Below are 6692 nucleotides of genomic sequence, written 5' to 3' on the forward strand. Positions count from 1 at the left end.
GCCAAAAAACTTTGCTGTTACAAAAGAAAATTAAAATGAAGCGACAAAAAAAGGAAATCACTTGAAGACCAACAATGTCAAGAGTTAATAGACATCCGCTAGCAACACAATAACAACCAGACAAAATCAGCAGTTCACTTCGGCATATCTGAAGCTCCTTTTTTGGATACAAGAGATATCGTTGTGAAGAATCAAAGATCCGGTACGGAGAAGCTACCCAAGATGTTATCCACACCTATCAAAGATAGCCACTCCTCTTTCATACTCCCAGACCAAACATGTCAACGTTTTACTCTTTCTGAGATTCAATCGGCAACCCAAAACTTCGATGAGGCTTTAGTCATTGGCCGGGGAGGATTCGGCAAGGTGTATAAATGTTCCAAAATCGGGTCAATGCACCAAGTTGCAGTCAAACGATTGCACTCCATGTCCAATCAAGGAGCCAATGAATTTGAGTCGGAAGTCAAGGTCCTCTCTAAGCTGCGACATGGTAATCTCGTATCCTTAATTGGTTATTGCTATCAAGAAAAAGAAATGGTCCTCGTTTATGAGTTCATGCCAAATGGAACACTTGAAGATCATCTTCTCTCACAGGATTCTTCTTTATCCTGGTTACAAAGACTCAAGATATGTATAGGAGCAGCTCGGGGGTTAGACTACCTTCACACAGGTACATCAACTCAACATGGAGTCATACACCGCGATGTGAAGCCGTCCAATATTTTGTTGGATGCAAATTTTGCAGCTAAAATTTCAGATTTCGGATTGGCTAAAGTTGGGGTAATAGATCAGACACGAACTCATATGAGCACAGCTGTGAAAGGGACATTTGGGTATATGGATCCATGCTACTTCTACACCGGAAAATTGACAACAAAATCCGATGTTTATGCGTTTGGGGTTGTAATGTTTGAGGTATTGTCAAGGAGAAAAGCGGTAGATTCAACCCTTGAGGAAGACCAGTGGGGTTTGGCAGGTTGGGCTCAGCAAAAAATCAAAGAGGGAAAACTCAATCAAATTATTGACCCGAGACTAATCGGACAAATCTCCAGAAAATGCTTGAAGGAGTTTGCAAGCGTAGCAGGCCATTGTTTACACACCCAACCAAAACACCGCCCTACCATGGCAGAGGTTGTGGTCAGGCTCGAGTCTATTCTTTCACAAGAAAGAGAAAGCGCCAATTCGGTTGTTGATGATGAAGGATTCATTTACAAGCTAAAATCTCTTTTGATTGGGAAATTAGTTGTTGCTGCAATTCGAAGCAATTCTGATTTCATTGCGCATCGTAAACCAATATTAGATGATGATAATGCTGCAAAACGAAAAAATCCTTTTGAAAGTTCTTGAACTTTCTCATATGCTGAATTGGTAAGTGCAACAAATGGTTTCGAGGACGAGGAACATTCCCCAGATTTTAATGAATCCATTTTTAAAGGTTGGGTTGATGAAAGGACATATACGCCAACAAAAAAAGGTGTTGACGCTGAAATTGGAAGCAAATCAGATTTCATTGTGCAGCACAAACCAATATCAATTGAAATTGATGCCACCATAGGAAGCGATAGTACTAATAAAAGTTTTAGAACTTTCACATATACTGAATTGGCAGTTGCATCAGGCAATTTCACGAACAAGGAATATTCCCCAACTCTAATGGATTTCATCTACAAAGGTTGGGTTATTGAAAGGACGTATGGACCAACAATAAATGGTTATGGTTTAGCGATGTATATTAGGAAGATGGAGATTCCAACACGAAAGGTACTTTCAATATTTGAAATGATGAGGATGTGGGAGTTACTTTGAATCGCATAATGAATGGGCCTCGTATATTTTTCAAGCATTCTGATATTTTCTATCTTCTTCAGTTAACAATTTGGTTGTTCAGCAGGACATCAAACTAGAACATTTCAATCATCCGAACCTTGTAAAATTCTTTGGATATTGCCTGAATGATCGCAAACTATTTTGTGTTTACGAGTACATTTCTAGCATAACTTTGGATGCATACCTTTATGGAGGTAAGCATACCTTCCACTTAGTTGTAAATATCTTTCAGTATAGCCTTACATAAACACACCTGCTTTGAGTGGTTGGCATGCAATAAATGGAAAATTGTGAAGAATAGCAACTTACTTTTCTCTCTCTACCTTATTTTCTTACGGTCTTACGATTAATAGCAACGTGCATACATTTCTGTACCAATAATAGCAACTTACTTTATTTTTAACCTATTATAACAATTTAATAACATTTTTATACCAATATGAGCATTGTACTTTATTTGTTACATATTGCCATTTGTGGTAAAGTGTAAATACGTTGTTATAATGAGCACATAACTGTTTCTATGTTGCTATTATTTGTAAAGTGAATGTTAGTATATATTACTATTACGATATGAGATAGATAATGTCATTATTCGTAAAAAAAATGCATGTACATTTTTGTTATTGGTAAATTAGAGTAAATATATTTCTATTATGTGTGAAAAGTAAAGTGTTATGAAAAAGAGTAAAAGACGTTGCCACTTTCTACAATCTCCCCTAACTTATATGCAAGATTGAAAATTGAATTTACCCTTTCTGTTGTTACTATATATGAAGAGTCAGATACTTCATTTTCTTGGGTTGCACGATTAAAAATAGCAATAGGAGCTGCTGAAGGCCTGGCCTATTTCCATAAATGGAACCATCCAGCGTATAGCCAATTTAAGATCAATCTTATATTGGTGGATAAAGTAAATTACACTGCCATTAATGTGTTTTAACATCTCTTTGATGCTTGTCGGCGTGCTGGTATTTCTATGAAGAAAGAAGCGTCAGTGAACTTTTTGACGGACCCGCAGGATGGCAGGTCCACACTTAGACTGGCTGACATTTTGGTTTTTGGATGGATAGGAGGGAAGCATGCGTGCGTAGATCTTACTAGTGTCTCTCCTCTCGTTGGTTTGGGGAGCGGCGGTTTCGCAGCTGCGCATGCCGCTTTGAAAGCCGCTGCGTGCAAAGTGGTAAAGCACGAGAATGCATGTAGAGAAAATCAACATGTGTTTGTTCCTTTTGCATTCGATACATTTGGTTTTCTCGCACCAGAGGCGGTGGAGCTCCTTAAGTCCAACGGGTCATGCATTCTAATGTCATATCTCCTAGATCCACAAATGTTGTTTTCAAAAGAATTGGTTTTGCCATCCAGAAAGGGCTAGCGGCGCAGCTTGTTGCCCGTTTGTTTTCAATCGATATGTATTGAACTTTCTTATTAATAAAAAAAATAGTTTATCTTTTCATATGATTATATATTTCATGCTTATTTTCAGGATTTTAATGCTCGGCTTTCAGATTTTGCTTTTGTTACTCAAAACTTCCAATTGGATGCATATTATTATGCATCCCCTTAGTCGTTTTGTTACCAAGCAGACACATTTGATGGTGTTCACCCACTGTTGTTGCCTGAAGATGGTATATTCTTCTTTAAAAGTGAAATATTTTGCATATTTAAAAATGATATTGCAACCTTTTGTTTACCATGCACTTATGATTTACCCCAATGGCTAAAAGCCTTTGGTTGGATGGAATGGAATAACCAAAGTAATGGAATAAGAAAGGAAATGGATTGAGTCATTACTCATTACATTCCACATCATGTTGACAGTACCCGTACAAATGGATGAATTTTATACAAATTTTCTATTGCATATATAAATACAAGGTACAGTTTTTACTATATTTTATATATAACTTCTCTAAATAAATATAGAATTTATTATTTATAATACTAAAAGATTAGACATAATAGAAGCTCACCAAAACCAAAATGAGAATATAATAGAAAATATATATTTCTAGTTATTTTCCATAAATAAATCATATTTAATTAAAATCATGGAATTCTAAAAAGATTTGTAATAAAAAATTCATAAATAAGAATGGGTTATATTATAAATTTTCAATCCAATCCATGATGGAATGAAAAGAAAAACGTCTCATGTCTCACGAATGTAAATCAACATAATGGATGGAATCGAATTCTTTAAGGAATGCTCTATTCCACTCCATCGGACAACCCTAACATCTTTTCTTTTTCTAACCAAGGAAACGAACAATTACATTCCTTCTATGATTCCATCATACCAAACAGGTGTGTCAATGGCTGAACAATCAAACACCACTTTGACAGGTTTTGCAATCAAGAGTGAAATCTATGCTTTTGGAGTGGTACTGTTGGAAATACTAACAGGGATGAAGGTGTATGATATAAGGAGACCCTTTCGAAAGCATAAACTAGTGGAATGGGCTATTCCATTGCTAGCAGATGAGGTTAATTTGAGTGTAATTATGGACCCACGACTTCAAAATATTGATTGTCCTCCAAAGGAAGCATTTATGTTCGCTCAACTTATTTCAAATTGTCTTCAAGCAAAACAAGACAAACGCCCATCAATGGAATACATAGCGCACGGCTTGCATCATTGCTACCAAAATGAAATCAAAACAGTTTGACTCTTAAAAGTCAAACATAATAGGTCGTATGTTAATACACATGTAAATGTAAAGTATACAATCCTGGACATCGGGTAAATAAACAAGTAGGGATGATAGTAATGAATGAATGCTTGATGCATTTGTCACAACTGGAAATTTCCAAGCCTTGAAACTAAGCCAAAAGAGTCCCGTACATGTAATGTTTGTATCTATGCTATTCTTATATTAAGGTAATGTAATGTTTTGAGGATTACGCTATTCTAAAACTCCTTTGAGCCATGCAAATTAAGGCAACATTGAACTTACGTCAAATAATGATCACATAAACAAACATATTAAGGATTTTACACATCTAGACCATAAACACTTCCCTAGGAAGCCCTTGAACGTGAACTACATGTGGTGGAGTGGTTTTGGCCATGAACAACTTCTAAGGAAGCTATATGGCCGTAAAATACCCTAGATATTCAAGAATGACCATGAACTCCTCCTTAGGCCACCTTTTTGGCCGTAACCCCCCCCCCCCAACACCTTTTTGGCCGCAAACTACCCTAGGGAACTCCAGTCTTGTTCGTCAGGAAGACGGGTCCTTCAAAATGTGCATCGATTTTAGGGAATTGAATAAGCTCACTATCAAAAACCAATACCCACTCCCTCAGATTGACGACCTATTTGACCAGCTTTAAGGAGCTAGTTACTTCTCCAAAATAGATCTAAGGTCCGGTTACCATCAGCTTCGAGTCCGAGAAGAGGACATTCCAAAAAAAACTGCTTTTCAAACTCGATACGTCCATTTCAAATTCGTTGTGATACCCTTCGGTCTAACGAATGCCCCCATGGTATTCATGGACCCTACGAACCGAGTTTTCTTAACCATTCCTAGTCAGCCTTTTCATTATTTTCATCGATAACATACTCGTCTGCTCACGAAGCAAGAACAAAACCCTGTCAACACCTACGACCGGCCTTAAATGCATCAAAGCCGGAGAATATCACGGAGGAAGCACTGCGTGGATAGGATAAAACTCTTGCAGTCAACAAGACGAAGCTTATTCTTACAAAAGTTGGATTGGGCACTACCTGGGTGATCGTCGATAGGTTAACCAAACCTGCTCACTTCTTGCCAATAAAAGAATCATACAAGATGGAAAGATTAACATGGATCTATACCGAAGAGACCGTGAGACTCCAGGGAGTGCTAGCGTCTATACTCTATAATCTCGGATCGGGATAATAGATTTACCCCATGATCGTTGGCAGTCACTCCAGAAGGCAAGGGGAACACAGATAGACATGAGCACTACTTACCACCCTTAAACCGATATCCAAAGCAAACGGACCATCCAAACGCTCGAAGACAAGCTCCGAGCTGGTGTGATTGATTTCGGCAAGTCATGGGATACCTAGTTACCCTCGACTGAATTCTCATATAACCACAGATATCACACGAGCATCAAGGTTGCTCCTTTCGAGGCTCTTTATGATCATAAATGCAGATCACCCGCCAGTACTCTCACAGGACCAGAAACCATTCGTGAAACGACATAAAAGATAATCCAAATCAGAGCTCGACTTCAAGCATCACGAGACTGACAGAAGAGTTATGCTGACAAACGGCGAAAACCTTTGGAATTCCAAGTCAGAGACCGGGTACTTTTGAAAGTCTCTCCCTGGAAAGGAATGATTCGCTATGGGAAACGGGGAAAACTCAAACCGCGGTACACTGGACCATTTGAGATTCTTGCCCGAATTGGTCATATGGCTCATAGGCTGCAGCTATCTGCAGAGCTCAACAACGTACACCCCGTGTTCCACGTTTGAAATTTAAAAAAAAAAGTGCTTATCAAATGAAACTCTTGTCATTCCTTTAGAATAGATCGAAGTAAGCGAGAATCTCTTGTTCATCGAAGAACCAGTCGAAATCATGGATAGAGAAGTGAAGCGTGAGAAGTAGAGCCGCATTCCAATTGTGAGGGTTCGATGGAACGCCAAGTGCAGACCAGAATTCACATGGGAACACTAAGACAAGATGAAGCAGAAGTACCCTAACCTATTCTCTCATTCATGAACCTATCTTTCGAAAGAATTTCAGGACGAAATTCCCTCTAACGGGGGAATGATGTCACAACTAGCATTTTAGCTAGGAAATTTCCACTCTCATGTAATCATTCACCTAGTATGATAACTTGTACTCTAAGCGAATATCATACTCTA

At 38.3% G+C, this 6692-nt stretch overlaps 3 protein-coding genes across 3 annotated transcripts; all 3 read left to right on the plus strand.

Moving 5' to 3' along the window:
* The first annotated feature begins 222 nt into the window (after positions 1 to 222).
* LOC111891501 (receptor-like protein kinase FERONIA) lies at positions 223 to 2116 on the plus strand. Its single transcript, XM_042901771.2, has one exon. It carries the CDS (start codon positions 223 to 225, stop codon positions 1345 to 1347), a length of 1125 nt encoding a protein of 374 aa, XP_042757705.1. The 3' UTR covers positions 1348 to 2116.
* Positions 1358 to 3394, plus strand: LOC128133723 (serine/threonine-protein kinase BIK1-like). Its single transcript, XM_052771252.1, has 5 exons — positions 1358 to 1368; positions 1452 to 1761; positions 1892 to 2021; positions 2901 to 3010; positions 3314 to 3394. Exons 1-5 carry the CDS (start codon positions 1358 to 1360, stop codon positions 3392 to 3394), a joined length of 642 nt encoding a protein of 213 aa, XP_052627212.1.
* Positions 3395 to 4007: 613 nt separating this feature from the next.
* On the plus strand, positions 4008 to 4496 carry LOC111891502 (probable serine/threonine-protein kinase PIX13). Its single transcript, XM_023887560.1, has one exon. It carries the CDS (start codon positions 4008 to 4010, stop codon positions 4494 to 4496), a length of 489 nt encoding a protein of 162 aa, XP_023743328.1.
* The last annotated feature ends 2196 nt before the right edge of the window (positions 4497 to 6692 follow it).

Source organism: Lactuca sativa, chromosome 4 (genome assembly GCF_002870075.4).
Source record: "Lactuca sativa cultivar Salinas chromosome 4, Lsat_Salinas_v11, whole genome shotgun sequence".
NCBI classification, from domain to species: domain Eukaryota; kingdom Viridiplantae; phylum Streptophyta; class Magnoliopsida; order Asterales; family Asteraceae; genus Lactuca; species Lactuca sativa.